The 16,679-nt window shown below is 43.7% G+C and overlaps 1 protein-coding gene across 4 annotated transcripts in view; it reads right to left on the reverse strand.

The window, feature by feature from the left end:
- myom3 (myomesin 3) overlaps positions 1-14,858 on the reverse strand; it is a 72,103-nt gene extending 57,245 nt beyond the window's left edge. For 3 of the 4 annotated variants that reach the window (XM_069895089.1, XM_069895090.1, XM_069895087.1), the window contains exons 1-7: positions 14,763-14,858; positions 11,998-12,147; positions 10,077-10,230; positions 8,922-9,079; positions 6,694-6,786; positions 6,200-6,288; positions 780-824 (exon numbers count right to left, since the gene is read on the reverse strand). In XM_069895089.1, the coding sequence (XP_069751190.1) occupies positions 780-824; positions 6,200-6,288; positions 6,694-6,786; positions 8,922-9,079; positions 10,077-10,230; positions 11,998-12,122 (664 nt within the window). In that variant the 5' untranslated portion in view covers positions 12,123-12,147; positions 14,763-14,858. The remainder of the gene's footprint in view (positions 1-779; positions 825-6,199; positions 6,289-6,693; positions 6,787-8,921; positions 9,080-10,076; positions 10,231-11,997; positions 12,148-14,762) is intronic. The other variant, XM_069895088.1, reaches the window with a different exon arrangement.
- Positions 14,859-16,679: the final 1,821 nt, after the last annotated feature.

The raw sequence follows: 16,679 nt of genomic DNA on the forward strand, positions 1-16,679 counted from the left end.
TCAGGTTCCTGGGTGTCAACATCTCTGACAATCTGTCCTGGGGCCATCATGCTGATGTGATCATGAAGACTGACTGGTTGCATCACTGTCTGGCACGGAGGTGCCAATGCACAGGACAGGAAAAGACTACAGAGAGTTGTGAACTCAGCCAGGACTATCATGAGCACCAAGTGGACTCTCAAGAAAGCAGCGTCTGTCCTCAAGGACCCTCACCACCCAGGCTATGCCCTTTTCTCACTGCTACCATCAGGAAGGAGGTAGAGGAGCCTGAAGACGAACACCCAATGTTACAAAAACAGCTTCTTTCTCCTCCACCATCAGATTTCTGAATGGACAATGAACCTCAGACATTAACTCACTTTTACTCTTTTTCGCACGAATTATTTGTTTTAAATATTGTATTTACGGAACAATAACTTACAGCAATTTTGCACCTGGAACACTGCTGCCACAAAACAACAAATTTTGTGACACATGTTCATGACAATAAACCTGATTCTGATTCGGATCACTACTGCCCAGGTTGAGGTATCATCGAATTCACCAGATGTAACAAAAACCATGGAATCATACAGAGAGCATCACTGGTGATGCTCTTTCACCTTTAGCTTTGCCAAAATGAAAGAGCATCAATTTGTTTCATATACATTTATACTATTATTAACTGACAGAATACTGAGTAAAGCAAAAGCAAAACAGAACTCAGATCTTGTTGACTAAATGCACTATTGCTGAAAGGGTTAACAACAGCTGCTTGACAGAAGACACAGGGCCCTTACCTTCTAGCCTGACCGAAGCACCTCCTGCATCCGAGCCTTCATATTCTGTAAAACATCACAAACAAAAAGCATCAATGACCTCCTTCCTTCCAAAGCCTCACTGTTCTGTACTCACAAAATGCATGGCTGATGTAGATGTTGCTACACACTGGTGTGTCCCCAGCATTTGCAACTTTCACAAGATACAGGAACAGAAATAGGCCATTTGGCCCATCAAGCCTCCTCTGCAACTCTACCCTGAACTAAACTGTTCTAACATCTAGTTTCAAATTCCAGCCTTTTCCCTTTGATATCCTGACTAATTAGGTACCTATGTACCTATCAATCTCCTCCTTAAACTCCCCGAATGATCGGGCCTCCACAGCTGTATGTGACAATGAATTTCACAATTCCACGACCCTCTGGCTAAAGAAATTTCTCCTCATCTCTGTTTCAAATGGGTACCCTTTTGTCCTAGACCCACCCACCCACCAAGGGAAACATCTTATTCACATCTACTTTGTCCAATTCTTTCAGTATTCTAAATGCTTTTATGAAATCCCTTAATGCTCCTATACTCCAATGAATATCATCCAAGAACTGCTAAACGTTCTTATATATTAGCCCTTGCATTCCAGGAATCATCCTGGAAAATCTTCTCTGTACTCTCTTCTACATCATTACATCCCTTCTAAGTTAAGGGGCCCAAAACTACACACAATACTCCAAATGAAGTCCCCCCCAGTGCCCCATAGAGCCTCTATCAACACCTCTTTACTCTTATACACTATTCCCCTTGAAATGAATGGCAACATAGCATTTGCTTTCTTTACTGCCGATCCATGTGGTGGTTAACCTTTAGGTTATCCTACACAAGGACCCCCAAATCCCTTCACACTTAAAAAATTTTGAATTTTCTCCCATCCAAATAATAATCTGCCTGTTTATTTCCTCTTCCAAAATGTACAATTGTACATTTCTCAACATTGTAACTCATCTGCCATTTCTTTGCCCACTGTCCTAAGCTGTCCAAGTCTCTCTTCAACTTTTCGGTTTCTTCAACATTTTCTACTCCACCTCCTATCGGTGTCATTTGCAAACTTTGCCACAAAAGCATTCAATCCATAATCTAAATCATCAATATACATTGTAAAAATAAGTGTCCCCAACACCGACCCCTGCCAAACACCACTAGTAACCGACAACCAACCAGAAAAGGATCCCTTTATTCCCACCCTTTGCTTTCTGCCTGTCAGCCAATGCTCCACCCAATCTAATATCTTTCCTGCAACTCCATGGGTTCTCATCTCATTAAGCAGCTTATTATGCGGCACCTTATCGAAGGCCTTTTGAAAATCCAAATACACAACATCCTACTTGAGATTACCTCAAAAAATTTCAATAGGTTGGTCAGGCAGGATCTTCCCTTCATGAAACCATGCTGGCTTGGACCTATCATATCATGCATCTCTAGGTATTTCATAACCTCGTCTTTGAGGATCGACTCCAATAACTTTCTAATTTCTGATGTCAGATGAATAGGCCTATAATTTGCTTTTTTCTGCCTCCCTTATATTATGATCACTACTTCCCCAGGGTTCCATTCCCTTCAATTCCCTAATCACCTCAGGTTCATTACACATCACCCCATCCAAAACTGCCAATCCCCTAGTGGTCTTATTGCAAACTACTCCAAAAAGCCATCCCAGAGGGATTCTACAAACTCTCTCTCCTGAGATCCAGTACATTCCTGACCTCCCCAATCCCTTTTCATGTTAAAATCCCTCATAACTATTTTGACATTTTCCTTCTGACATGCCTTTTTCTACTTCCAGCTGTAACATAGTGCAACTGCTGGTTGCTGTTTGGAGCCCTGTATATAACTGCTAATAGGGTCCTTTTACCCTTTCCATTTCTTAACTCAACCCATAAGGATTGCGCTTCTGACCCCATGTCCCTTCTTTCTTGTGATTTAATATCATTGCTTATTATCAGGGCCACGCCACCCCCTCTACCTACCTATCTATCTTTCCTATACACTGCGTAACCTGGACACGAATGAGTGCAGCAACTTGAGAAAGTAACATTTACCCAGTAAATGTGAACAATGTCCACCTGCCAAATGCTCACAAGCCTAATATCCATGTCACCACTTTGTTTTTGTCATGTGTGTTTATAGCTGCCAGCTGAACTCTGATTCCAACTAATAATCAAGACAAATTTAGAATGTTATTTCATCAAAATGTTCATAACCAAATATTTTTTAATCTTAACTTTTTCTATCTAATTTCCTCTCTTTTTATTCCATCTCCTTCCTGTTTTCCTTCTTGAATCTGATTTGTTTTGAACACTACTCTATCCTTGTTCTGCAGTCAAGTCCATCAAGAAGTGATGTTGAATTTCACTCAGGCCCAGATGGCTTGGCCATGAATGTGATCCCCCAACCAACTTGGTCATCCACAGAACAGTGGAACACCCATCCACCAGTGAAGTCCCAACATTGGTGTGATTGCCCAGGGGTAGGTAATAATTGCCAATTGTTGTCATTCCATGCCCTCTCAGTTCCTGAGCCTTCACTGTGGGAATAGCTCCTCTCAGATGCCATCATTTTAAATCTCTTCACCAGATCCCTTCTTAACTGCCTTTGGTCTCACCACGTTCTCACGTTGGCAACTACACCCTAGTCATCACTTCTGCAGCCTCCAGAATCCTCAAACTGGACATGGAAAATGGAGGAATGAGAACCCTCAGGAGGTTAAAAGGTTCTGAGGGTTCGGAGATCAGGGAAATTAGGTTGGAGGGACCTTGGAGATCAGGGGGTCAGCAGGGATAGGTTAGTGTAATATATAGGTTGGAAGTGGGTTGAAGGAGTAACCAACGTGGAAAGACTGGGATGATGATTGCTCCCTGGATCATCCACAACATTCCCTTAGGTGCAGTCATGGGAATTTCTATCATCTTGGGGACCACTGGTCAGAAATCACAACAGTAACTCACTCCAGGAAGCGTCTGGTCCTATGTATGCAATGAGACAATCCTAAGGAGAAACAAGTATGACTGCATTTCATGCTGGAGGGGGATAAAAAGGCCTAATGGCTCAATGGTGAAAACAGCAGCATTATGTGACTGTGAAATTGTCAGAACAAAAGCAGGAAACTCTGTCACCATGTCTCCTACTTCCACATTATTGGCAAGTAAATAAGCAACTTGGCATCGGTCCAAAAAGAGAGCAAGCGATTGACCACAAATGGTACATTTCTGAACACCAAGTCATAGAGTTCGACAGCACACAAACAGGCCCTTCGGCCCATTGTTCATGTTAACAAACTAGACCCACCTGTCTGGATTCAGCTCGAATCTCTCTGAACCTTTCCTATCCATGAACCTGTCCAAATGTCTGGTAAACGATGCGCCCCTCCCAACCCCAGACCACTTCCTCTGTCAGGTTGTGCTCATCAGGTGTTTTGGGCCTTTCTCTTTTCACTTTAAATCTCTATTTGTGATGCTGGGAATAAGGCTCTAACTATTTCCTGTATCAATGCCCTCATGATTTTGTAACCCTCTCTAAGGTCCTTCCTTTGATTTCTTCACTCCAGCAAGAAGTGTTCCAGCCTCTCCTTATGATTCAAGCCCACCAGTCCCAGCCAACCTCATGCTCAAAGTGAAGCCTAATTAAACAAAGATCTAGCTTTATGAGCTGTGGTTAAGTCAGCATGCACCTTGGGGTACGAGTTCTGATACGTTATTGGATCTGGAAATGAGTCCACAGGCTCTGCTCTAGCTAATAACACTGGGCAATGAAGATTTTGCTTCCTGAACACTTTTGAGTGTATTTTTATTGATTTTGGGCTGCTGGTCATGAAAATCATCTTAAAATATTCCTATAATGAACTGTTTTTTAGATATGACCTATTTTTGTGATTTCCTGTCATATTTTAAGTCTACTAGCATATTGCCCACAAAGTAAGCTATTTTGGTCAATCCAGTTCAGGTGCTATGCAAATGTTGTCTTGGGCATGGGCATGCATGGAAGGCATTTAATGACATTGTTGTGAATTTTCTGGGCATCTATGGAGCACCAAACTACATCCAGCTGATTGATAACATGCTTCAAGTATACAAAAGCATGAAATGCTACATGTCACTGAAAATTAATTTTCTGCCTTCACATTTGGACTTCTTCCCAACTGACTTTGGTGCAGGTCAGTGATAAAGATGGTGAAAGGTTTACCCTCAGACATTAAGGAAAAGCGGTATCAGGGAACCTGGAATCTATCAATGCTGGCTGACTATTGTTGGACACTAGGACCTTTTATAAACCAAAAAATACTAGCGTAAAGGCAGAGATTCTCCAACTTCATGTTGGAAAACTTACCTTCATTAATGGTCTGTGAGCGGCTGCAAGGCGGCGACTCCAATCCCTCTCCAAGGTAGTGCTAGAGGTGGAGCAGTGCGCTCTACCTCACTGCATAAAGTTACATCTGCTGCAAGAGGCTGGCGAGAGGCATCTTGATGTTATGATGCCATCAGCCCCCGATCCATCTCACCTCTCTCTCCCAGTCACTTACCCTCTCCCTCCATGACCCCCTCGGGGCAGGGGCAGCTGATGGTGGCCATCAGGGCAGGGGTGGCTGGCAGGGGTCATCAGAAAGTGGCCAGGCCGGCAGGCCATCTGGGGTGGCTGGGCTGGCAGAGCCTTCAGGGGTGAAGCTGGGGTGGGCTGTGACAGCCCCGCTGGTCACTCCAACCTCACCGGGCTGCTTCAGCCTTCAAGGTTGCTCATCGGTGCCAGTGGCTCAATACATGGCAGAGCAATGGCCATCTTCCCTATTCTGCCAGCTGCATGGGGGATTATGGGTAAGGAAGATGGCCATTGCTCAGTTGTGTATGTTTGATGGGCGGTGCCACGGCAATAGTCGCCCCACCTAAAGCGGCTCCGGACAATGCACTAAGACGCCGTTCTGCATTAAAGCAGTGCTGGAGAAGCCTTTTAGAGCTGCTTCATAAACAGTTAAGTGTAAAATTTTTATCCGTGTTTGAAGCCGGCCTCGAAGCAGAGGCCCAAGATAAAAACACCCACTGACATGAAAGGCATCAAAGTGCTGAGCACAAACGAAAATCAACATCAAAACATTTTTAGGTCAGTTGAACAAACAAACACTGCATCAGCGTCATTGAGCAATTAAACATGCTAAATTCAATTAAAAGTCATTTAATATTTCTCCAATTTCCTACATGATGCAGGAAATAATGTTTGTTTTCAGCTTGAAGTTGTCAATCGTAATCCCCATTTTTTTCAGGAAGCAAACCTTTTGAAAAAGAATTGTTGCCCAGTGTAATTAGTGAGCAGTGATTGATTGGTCTGGTGAATATCAACTTCTTCATAAAACCCAATCACTCAAAGTTTCCATACAACTAACTGATGAGTGGGGAAGACTTACTGTTGACAAGAACGGTGGCATAAGACATTGCCTCTCCGTGGATATTTGTGGCTAACGCGGAATACTCGCCTGAATCCTTCGGGCTGCATCTAGGGAGCAGAAGGGGACAATTACGGGAACTTCATAGCCCACTTACAATATGTGAGAAATATAAAATTATGCAAATTCTGTCTTTGTTGTTGCAAATAAACCTTTACACCCTCTTGGTGATTGTAAGTGAATTTATGGAGATGAAGCATAATCATTCTGAAATCATACATTGTTCCTACATTCTGAAAATGGAGTCAAGACATGCAGGAGGTTATCTCGGATGAAGGGCTCAGGCCCTACACATGGATTGACTTGTGCTTACTGTAGATGCTGTGTCCCAGCATACTTGTGTCCTGCACAAGATGTGCTGGAGTTGGTTTTACATGGTATAGTATATCCACTCTATCTTGTATTCTTGTCTGTGGTTAATTGTAAAATGAGCGATAACTGCTCAGAAATCTTACCTACTAATCTCAAGTGTATGTAAACCAATTTTGTTCTCAACTGTGTATTTTCCAGGAACTTCTGATGGTTTAATTAGAATTCCATCCTTGTACCTGACAGAAAGAATGTTAGATTTGTTAAAGTCCATTCCAGGAACACTTCAATTGATAGATTAACAAACTGCATGGCATTAAAGTTGCTTTATTTGCTAAATTAATCGTAAACTAAATCTCACTTTTCATACCAAATAAACAAAAGACCAAATAATGTGCATACGCTGTGTTTGTAGTAAAACTCACACAGAAATACAGAAGGAACTCAACCAGTCTTGCAGCGTCCTGAGGAGGTAAATATATATCACCAAAGTTTTGGGCTTAAGCCCATCTTCTGAGCCCTTCAGCACCTTCCAACCAGATGGCGTCAACTTCTCCAGTTTCCATTAACCCTCCCTGTTATGTCTCTGTGTTACTTGGGGGGCTTTTTAAATAACTTAGAGATGCAAGATTCAAATAACAGAAGAGACTTTATTTACTGATGCCTTCCACCATCTCAGGAAACTGTTCACACACACTCACTTACATATACATAGACCCCGCAGTGGTGAACTATAGTTACTACAGTGAGCAGGGTGCATTCTTAGGTGGTTACAAAATAGTTCACATTATCCAAATTATATCACATCCCTCCTTCTCAAGATAAAGAAAAAAATAGTGTTCTATATCACTTTCTTTCCAGTGCAACTAAGTAACAGAACTTGTACACTAGTTTTAAAAAATGCACAAGTACTTTTAAATAGTGCTCATGTATGTTACTTCGCCACCTTGTGGATTTGGCTGCGACTTTTGGGCTCTGTGTTGCTTGTACACGTGTAAGTGATGTAGTTTGTTGTGCTTCACCTGACAACTGCTATGTTGATGTTTCGGTATTAGTGGTTGTGGTCTCTTCAATTGATACCTCACTTGATATTGGTGTTGGCTTTGCTGGCATTAAAGCTTTCTACTTCATCACATCTTGTGTCGGCCAGATGTGAATTCTATTCCTCCTTGGCTGACTTCCAGAGTCTGTCTCAACACTATATGATCTTGGTGTCTCAGCTTCTCTGATGACCTTTGCTGGGGTCCATGTTTTCAGCTTCGGCTCTTGAATATGCACATGCTGCCCTCTGAAGATTTCTGGCAATGTTTGTTCATGTTTGTATAATGCTGACGTCCTTCTTCTTGCATGTCAGCCAGTCTTCTTCTGGTTTCCTCCTGGTCTTCTGGAGGGTGTATTTTTCTTGGCAGAATTGTTTTGTATCTCCTGCCATTTAGAAGTTCTGCCGGGGACTTCATGTCAGCCCTTAAAGGTGTTGCTCGTAATGATAGAAGAGCGACGTCTGGGTCTTCTGTTTCGCGACACTTAACTAGTGTGCGTTTCGCAGTTAGCACTTGTCTTTCAATGAACCCATGACCTTTGGGGTAGTATGGGGATGATGTAGCGATAACAAACCCACACTCTGCAGCTAGTTTTCTGAATTCTTGTGATGTGAACTTTGTTACCAGTCTTGATTCTCAGGGAACAAGTCTGCTCCCACTGTGTGCCATGGCCTGGCAGGTACTTCTGTGGAAATCATTTCCTATTTTTGCTGTGTGTTTCTGTGATCCTTTTAGATATCTTCCTCATCTGGATCTCATAATTGACAGAGATCAATTGCAACTCCCAGCAGCTATCCAGACCTAGAATTTCTGGTCTGTCTGCATCTACCACGTAGAAAGTACAGAGGATGTTCCTTTCCTTATGCCAACCATTGATCTTAGCTCTCCCTAGCTGCTTGATCATGGGTCAACCATAGGCTGTTAATGTGTCATTTGCTGCTTCCAATGCACCCTCTTTTGGATACCCTTTTATTATGTTCTCTGGGAAACGTCAGTTATATATTTTTACCTCCTATGGATGCTGCGAGATCTGCTGAGTTCCTCCAGCATTCACTGTGTTTTTCCTTCCGTGATATCCCTTTATTATCCATCAGACTCCACCCTGCATTGAAAATCCAAATGATGGGTAGCTGAACTAAAACAGAGAGTGTTGGAAACACTCTGCAGGCCAGGCAGTATCTGTGGAGGGAGAATAATCTTTGTTAGGCTTACTGCAGATGCTGCCTGACCTGCTGATTGCTTCCAGTATGTTTGATATTTATTTTACATACACTATTTCCTGGATTGAGGTGGCGTGACCTCATCTGAATTAAATCTCTTTCCATTTTACTTACCAGTTGACCTGAGGAGATGGAGCGCCTTGGACAATGCAGGAAAGAGTGACGTTCATCTTCTCCCACACTGTGTGCGGTCTCAGTCCGATCACAAATTCAGGCTGGTGGGCAGAAAGCTCTTCAGAACATTTTCTCTCCTCTGCCATCCTTTTCTCCACCTGGAACAACATGCCCTCAGATATCAGCCGCACATTATCCCTGCTGCAGGAAGGATATCAATATTGGAAGGGGTGCAGAGGGATGTTTTTGGAACTAGAGGGGTCAGTTATAGGGAGAGGTTGGACAGGTTGGATCTTTATTGCCTGGATCAGAAGGGGCAAAGGGATGACATAGAGAGTTATAAGATGGTGAGGGATATGGTTAAAGCAAAGGCTCATAGTTTGACCACATCCAATCCCCTAACACTTTGGAATTCCCAGTCAATGTTGGTGAAGTTGAAATCACTTTTAACAACAGCTTTGCTTTTTTTGTCCCCCCAGACCTCAGCAATCTCTCTCCACAATTGATCCTCTAGCTCAGTGGTTCTCAACCTTTTTCTTTCCACTCACATACCACTTTAAGTATTCCTTATGCCATAGGGGAAAATGACCACATCCAATCCCCTAACACTTTGGAATTCCCAGTCAATGTTGGTGAAGTTGAAATCACTTTTAACAACAGCTTTGAAAACCACTTTTTTAATCGTACCTAATTGACTCGTTTTGTGCACAGTTTCATAACTGCAAAGGAAATGGGCCAATGACAATTTTTCTCAAGCAAAATATTTCAATAACTATTGGGTTTCGAGCAGTGGTTCTCAACCTTCCCTTTCCACTCACCTGCCACCTTAGCAATCCCTTACTAATAACGCAGCACTGATGGCATAGGGATTACTTAAAAGGGTAGGTGACTGGAAAGAAAAAGGTTGAGAACCACTGCCTAGCTCCTGGTAATTGTTTGGTGACCTGCAGTGCACACACATTAGGAAGACCACACCTTTTCAGTTCCTCTGCCCCACAAGAGATCCTGATTTTAAATGAATCTGAACCCTTCCATATTGCACCATCTGCTCAGTTTGTGGGTTCTCTCCTCCTATTCCTGCCCTCACGCCAGGATTCACAAGAACCAATCAAGGCTACAAGTGTGTACGAGGCTTCTTGGAATGATGGATATTACCTTCCCACGTATAGCTTTGTGATCAGCCTTCTTTATCAGAAGTTTTTGAGCCTTGTAATAACTTTCATCCACTTTCTTCATCTCGTTTCTAAAGAAAATGCCTTTTTCTGGTTCCCTCTCTCTTTGTGCGCCTCGCCATCTTGGTTCAGTACTGCTGGAAGGATATCCACGAATTAAGTTTTGCAGCAGAAAGCAAGACAGGTTGTATTATTAGCAATATTGGGACTTTGTCATTGCCAGAACACAGAAAAGGCCGTAAAACAGAAATTGACCCCAAAGGGAACCCCCTATATAAACATATCAAAGGTAGAATAAAGCTTAAAACAGGAAATAATACTCTGGGGCAGAATGGATAGTGTAGCGGTTAGTGCAACGCCTTTACAGTGCCAGCGATTGGGACTTGCGCTGTCTGTAAGGAGTTAGTGCTAATGGTGGCAGGTTCAAATGTGCCAGACCAAAGGATTGCCAGACCACAGAACAACAAATAAGAGAGGTAAAACCTGTACAACCCACAAGATCTTACAACTGTAGGATGTAGTGGCCTGGTCAATATTAATTTATCAGGGCAACATGGTTGGCATAGCGATTAGAACAACACTGTTACAGCGCCAGCGATCGGGACCAGAGTTAGAATTTGTGTGGGATTTTTCCAGGGGCTTCAGTTTCCTCCCACCATTCGAAATGTATGGGGTTGTAGGTCAAATGGGTGTAAATTGGAGGGCATAGACACTTGGGCCAAATGTCCTGTAACTGTGCTGTACATCTAAATTTAATTTATATTTGCAATCAAAATCTAAATAGCTGCATGAAGATCAACCAGATAATGTTGTATTTATGGTGCATTAATGTAATAACATTCAGGATAAATATGAGGTGACCTCATCAGGTTTTATCATCAAGATACAGACCCTAGCTGAATTATAGTTAGGAGGGACCATTGGAACGAGAGCTCGATTCACCTGTGGTCAAAACACAGAAATGCCAGAGGAACTCAGCTGGTATCACAGCGTCCATAGGAGGTAAAGATATATTATCAACGGTTCAGGCCTGACTCCTTCCTCAGGGTGTGAATAAAAAGCAGGCAGGCGGCTTTATTAAAAAGGGTGGGGGAAAAGGGAAAGAATGAGAGGGAGGAATTACAAACCAACATGCAAAAGGTGTTAATTGGATATGATAAGAGGATAGGAGAGAGGAAAGGTGAGAATTGATTGGAGGAGCGGGATTGTCTTGGGCTCTGTAAAAGGAGATAGAGGGAAAGGGGAAGAGAAAGAGAAAGGGAGACAGAGCTAGAGGAAAGGAGACATGGAAAAAGATGGGGGACTAACAGAAACCAGCGAAGTCGATGTTAACACTATCCTATTGGAGGGTGCCCAGAAGGTATATGAGGTGTTCTTCCTCCAATTTGTGATAGGTTCACCTGCCACCCAAATGCACTCTGACCTACACTGACCCCTGGTCTGCATTCAACACACACACAGACTTCCTCCATCTTTCCTAGGTAATCTCTCCACCCCGCAACCTGTGCTGCCAGTTCTGTGGCTTTGAACATCCCCACGTTTAATGTTCACACTTTAGACAGGGTTGGGATTCCTCCCCGAAACCTTGCAGATTCTCCACTTCTCCTTCCTCAACGCAGCTGCCTCTCGCTTGTTCTTTTCCCATCTGCACTCCTTCCTGCATCCTCCAGCCTAACTTTTTTGAGCAATGTCCATCTGTGGATCTATTTACAGGCTGTGTTCCTCTGAAAACCATGAGAGATGAAGCAAGAACCAGCCCCTCCAAGCACTGAGGCAATAAACTATTGGACTTGTAATATCCTGAGGATGCTGTTTGGCAAAATAAAGAAGACATTTATTCACAGTTACTATTAATGTTTTAAGCACGCAGAAGGTGGTGAGTAAATCTGCCACCCTGCACCCACCTGAACACATGAGCCGCTGGCCACTTGTCATCTAGTCGAACTCTTCTGCTTGACTGTGTCCCCCGAGCTGAGCGGTCGAAGTAATCGGGCCTCGTCTGGTGAAGCTCCAGGAACCTTGTTGCCATGTCTCACCACTACAGCTCCCGCTTTCTGGAACACCAAGAGCAAGGTACATATTGCCCTGTTGCTTTTTGGTGACCACCCTGATTCATCAGACATTCAGTGATTGGCTGACCAGTGATAAGCAGAATATGGGATTTGTCTGCAGTGGTCAATGTGTCACCTGGACCACACAAGGGCTTTCTCAGTCTGCCCTGAGAGACTCGAGAACCTCAGGAATATTGCAGAAAGCAATGCAAGAATGTCTGGCAGCTGATCCATCCTCCCAAACAGAAAATTATACTAATTGTTGGGTAGAATTGTACAGTAAATAAGTAATGAAAAAATTGGAATGTTACAGTAATAACATAAATTGTTAAGATTTTGTGGTGTAATGATTAGCCTCAGAATCTTGTCAAAACACAGAGATGCTGGAGGAACTCAACAGATCTTACAGCGTCCATGAGAAAATATATTGCTGACATTTTGGGCCTGAGCCCTTCCTTAAGGTGTGAGCGAAAATAGACGTGTCTGAATTAAAGGCCAAAGAAAGAAAGAAGGAAGAATGGGAGGGGAGGAATCCAGACTTATGGACAAAAGGTGTTAATTGAATATGATAAGTGGACAGGAGAGTGGAAATGTGAGAATTGATTTTGGCTCTGTGAAAGGAGACAGAGGAAAAGAAAAGAGAGAGAGAGAGAGAGAGAGAGAGACCTAGAGGAAAGGAGACAGAGGATGAAGATGGGCAGGGTGGGGGTTCTAACGGAAACTGGAGAAGTTGATGGAGAGGGCCTAGACGAAGATGTGGTGTACAATCACAGCATCTGCAGACTTCATGTTTTGCTCAGAATCTCTTGATAAGGGAGCCAGAATTTGCCATGAGTTTCCAGTTGAAGTTCATTTCTGGTATGTGGACATCACTGGCAAGGCCAACATTAATTTTCCATTATTACCCTTAAGAAGCTGCTGGTGAGTTCTGTGTGCAGCTTTAGTCTCCTGACCACCTCTGGATGCAGTGCAGTGGATGTTCACCAGTTGATTCCAGAGATGAGGGATGTAGCTATTGAGTCACCTGAGAATGTACTTTGTAGAATTCAGAAGAATTAGAGAGGACCTTTGAGAATATAAAATTATGAAAGGAATGTATAAGATAGAAGCAGGAAAGTTGTCTCCACTGGCAGGTGAGACAAGGCAAAGAGGGCATCTCCTCAAGATTGGAGTGAGTAGATTTAGGACGAAGATGAAGAGAAATTGCTTTGCTCAGAGTAGTGAATCTGTGGAATTCTCAGCCCACAGAAACAGTATAGGCTCCCTCATTAAATATATTTAAGACACAGTTAGATTGATTTTTGCATAGCAAAGGAATGAAAGGTTATGGAGAGAAGACAGTTAGATTGATTTTTGCATAGCAAAGGAATTAAAGGTATGGAGAAAAGACAGATACGTGAGCTGAGTCTACGGCCAGATCAGCCATGATCTCATTGAATGGGGGAGCAGGCTTGATGGGCCGGATGGTTGACTCCTGCTTCTAGTTCTAATGTTCTGATGCTGAGCCACCTTCTTGGACTTCTTCATGTGAACACTATCTCACTGTGCAATGGGTAGAGAGTACCAGATTTTAGGCCAAGCAACAGAGGAGGAGTGGTGATATATTCCCACTCAAAGAGGCATGAACTTTCTCAGGTACTCGCTGCCCTTGTCTTTCAACCTGATAGAGGTCACAGATTGGAAGACACAGTGAGCAAGAGCAGTGCAGTTGGTAAGTGTATACACACACAAGTACATGCACTTGAACACACACACATACACGCAACATACATGAATGCACTTGCACAAACCCTCTCCTATCCTTCCATCTCTCCACCCTCCTCTCCTGCTCTCTTCCATCCCTTCACCCTCCCACCCCTCCGCCCTTCCATCCCTCTCTCTCCCATTCCTTTGCCCTGCTATCTCTCTCTCTCGCATTCCTCTACCCCTCCAATCCCTCTACTCTCCTATCCCTATCCCTCTGTCCTCCCATCCCTTCACTCTATCACTTCCAAAATAAAATTTTGAAACTGCCTTCTGTGCTGTTTCCTGCTGTTCTACGTATTGGCTGACGACCTGGACTGCTCACAAAAGAACCTTCTCACTGTATCACAGTACACATGACAGTAAATGTAACCATAGCTCCCAGGGGAACCCACGTGGTCACAGGGAGAGTGTGCAAACTGTACACAGACAGCAGCTAAGCATAAGATTGAAGCTTGGCCCCTGGAGTGGTGAAGCAATGGTTCCACTCAGCACTAAGCTGCCCGCAAACATTCACTTTCCCAAATTAAGACGAGCCCCTTTTTATGCTGGGTTAAAATTGAGTTTGGATAAGTGCCAAGTGTTAGCAGTTTTTATAAGTTAAATTTCTGTCCATAATCTCTGCAAGACTCTCATTTCAAATGCAATAAAGCACAGAATGTCTGCACTGAAGCACCGAGCTGAACTATTCCACATGGCATTCAAACATTAGTTAGTGCAGCATTTTGGAAACAATTCTCCCGGCCTCTCTACCCAGGTCCCTCTTAGTCTGCTCCCTAGGGTATTATCCCATTAGATCTCCATCCTGGCTCCCTGTCCTCATGAGCAGCCACCCTCTTTACCAGAGCTCCATCACAAAAAAGAAAAACACTCACCAAGGAGAGAAGAGTTTTTGGGCACAGGTAATCAGGAGTGCGAGGCGGAGGTTGCAGTGAGAAGATAGGAGTGTTCAGACTGGAAGGGAGCTGAGGACAGCTGCGAATGAAGGAATGAGCAGCAGTGAGAGTGCAGAGCTGCTTCTCATTGTGACCTTTCCCGAGTGGTTATATTTAGCAGCTTTTTTAATCACCTGAATAAATATAGAAAATAACCCCTTTGTTCTCTTTCTTTGGTTGGCCTGAGAGTTAATTTATTGTCCGGAATGGCTGCAGTAAATCTATCGGTTATGTGCTGATAACTCCTGCTACGGTCTGTATAGAGGAAGTGAGGCTTATATGCCTGATGTAATGCTAAATAAGCACAGCCAGACTCTTCACTTTCTTGGACTGAATGTTGTATTAAGGTACAAAATCACTGGTGAGTAGGGGAATCATTAATCAGAGAAGAGAGGTTTAAAGTGGGGGGGGGGGGAAGATGAAGAGAGATTTAACAGAAACCTGAGGGGTAACTTTTTTAAATACAGAGGTAGTGGATGTACAGAACGGGCTGCCGGAGGGGGTAGTTGAGGCAGGTATATTAAGAAATATTTGGACAACTACATGGATAGGATGGGTTTAAAGGGAATTGGGCCAAATGCAGGCAGGTGGGGACTAGTGAGGGTGGGGCATTTTGATCAGCAAGTTGGGCTGAGGGCTCTGTTACCACGCTCTGACTATGTAAATTCAGTGTCAGGCTCTGTGTCAGTCAGTGTCATTTGCCATTCATTCATCCTGCTCATTTCACACTTCCTGTAAAACTTTGCTGGCAAAGTGCTGGCACAAGTGAAGTGCACTGTGTTGAGCGTTTGATGATACACGTGTAACATCCCTGTTTCAGTACATGGCATTACATAAGTCAGGGTTTTGATTAGTTGGCATGGGAATAGGGCCTTCATCCAGGTTGTCCACTTGAGCTGGGCTCATTCACCTGTTTAACCCTGATCCCACTCATCCTTACCTGTCCAGGTACATGTCTGAATATCTTCCACACATCACAATTACACCCATCTCCACAGCTTCCCTGCATCTCTCTCCACATACTGTCATCCCTGTGTGGAAAAAGTAGCCCCAGGTTCCTTTTAATTATTTTCCCTCTCACCTTAAACCTGTGTCCTCTAGTTTTAGACTCCCCTACACTGGGAGGTCACCGTTCCCTTTATCTATGTCCCCGATATTATACAAGGTCACCCCCAGGCCTCTGACACTGAGAGAAAGAAGCCTCAGCCTACGCAGCCTCTCCTTGAAACCCAGTCCCAGTGACTGAATTTTTTTCAGTCTTATCTTTCCCAGATAAGTAATATCCTTCCCATAACTAGGTGACAAGAAATGCACCCAATATTCTGTGTGGATTCATCCACGCCTTGTGCAGGTGTTACATGATGTCCCAACTCCTGTACTCAGTGCCCTGACCGATGAAGGCAAGTGTGCCAAACGCCTTCTTTACCAGCTTGTCTACCCTTGTCACCTCAGAGTTTAGATCAAGAGGACACAGTTGCTAAAGAAGGGCAGCACCCATTTCAGACAGAGATGAGGAAGAGGCCCTTTTCTCAGTTTTAAATCTTTAGAATTTGTTGCCAGGGAACATTACAGTGATGGAATCCTCGAATCAGTGATCAAACCAGTGCTTTAGAGCGAGGGCAGAGAGTGGATCAACTCTGAACTCTTTGAATGGTTCAATAGGAGTGAGGGACTGCTCTTGTCTCTTGTGGCCTTATGCTCACTTGTCAAAAGGCTGTTTCCTTCACTCACCTCTGGTTGTGGACAGTTACCTCCAATGACAGCTTGCTGCTGGCTGACTGGGCTGTGTAACCCTGCATTTACCTCTCCCATTATCTGTGTGTGGTGGTGGACACTCCACCTCTTGGACCAATCACC

This window comes from Narcine bancroftii, chromosome 8, assembly GCF_036971445.1.
Source record: "Narcine bancroftii isolate sNarBan1 chromosome 8, sNarBan1.hap1, whole genome shotgun sequence".
Lineage (NCBI taxonomy): Eukaryota > Metazoa > Chordata > Chondrichthyes > Torpediniformes > Narcinidae > Narcine > Narcine bancroftii.